The sequence below is a fragment of the Galeopterus variegatus genome, unplaced genomic scaffold, assembly GCF_000696425.1.
Source record: "Galeopterus variegatus unplaced genomic scaffold, G_variegatus-3.0.2 Scaffold2377, whole genome shotgun sequence".
Lineage (NCBI taxonomy): Eukaryota > Metazoa > Chordata > Mammalia > Dermoptera > Cynocephalidae > Galeopterus > Galeopterus variegatus.
Window position 1 is genome coordinate 87 of NW_007728488.1, and position 620 is coordinate 706.

The 620-nt window shown below is 29.2% G+C and overlaps 1 protein-coding gene across 1 annotated transcript in view; it reads right to left on the bottom strand.

The window, feature by feature from the left end:
• Window positions 1-306: 306 nt before the first annotated feature.
• LOC103597650 (armadillo repeat-containing protein 3-like) overlaps window positions 307-620 on the bottom strand; it is a gene marked incomplete at its 3' end in the record, with an annotated part of 35,458 nt that continues 35,144 nt past the window's right edge. Inside the window, exon 7 of the mRNA XM_008581521.1 lies at window positions 307-501. Coding sequence (XP_008579743.1) covers window positions 307-501 — 195 coding nt within the window. The remainder of the gene's footprint in view (window positions 502-620) is intronic.

Here is a 620-nt window from a genome sequence, read left to right on the forward strand (position 1 = left end):
CATGACAGACAACAGTTAAAAGACTCATTCTCTTTCTTGTTTCAGAAAGTCAGAAGAGAGATTATAGAAAAGAATTTTAAACTCTTAAATCTTCTAAACCATAAGACCTTATTTATTTGCTTATAATGGCCTGTAAGACTATAATTAGTCTGACTTAATTTGCAATAAGCAAATTAGTCTATTATACTAACGACCATGCTTAACCATAACATTTCATTTTAAAAAATATCCTATAATTCATTTTTTATATCAACATTTAGAAAAGATATATTTCCTCATAAAGAGTTAAATGGATATTACAAATACCTTAGTTTCTAGGATTTTAATAAGGTGGTCCAATCCTTGATTGTCTCTTAGCATTACTCGGGATTCCTTATCATTTGTAATAACACCTAAGGTTTTGAGAGCCAACAACTGAATAACTGGAAATTCTGACTTCAAGAGATCTAATATAGGAGGGATTGCATTTAGTTCTTGAAGTGTAGTTCGACACTGAAAATCCTGCCACAAAACAGAAATGATTAAAAATCAGTAATTTTTTAGGCAAAACACAGTCTCAAGAATGGAGAAATTCTATTTTCTAACAAAGAACAATATGTTATAATTTTCCCATCTTTTAT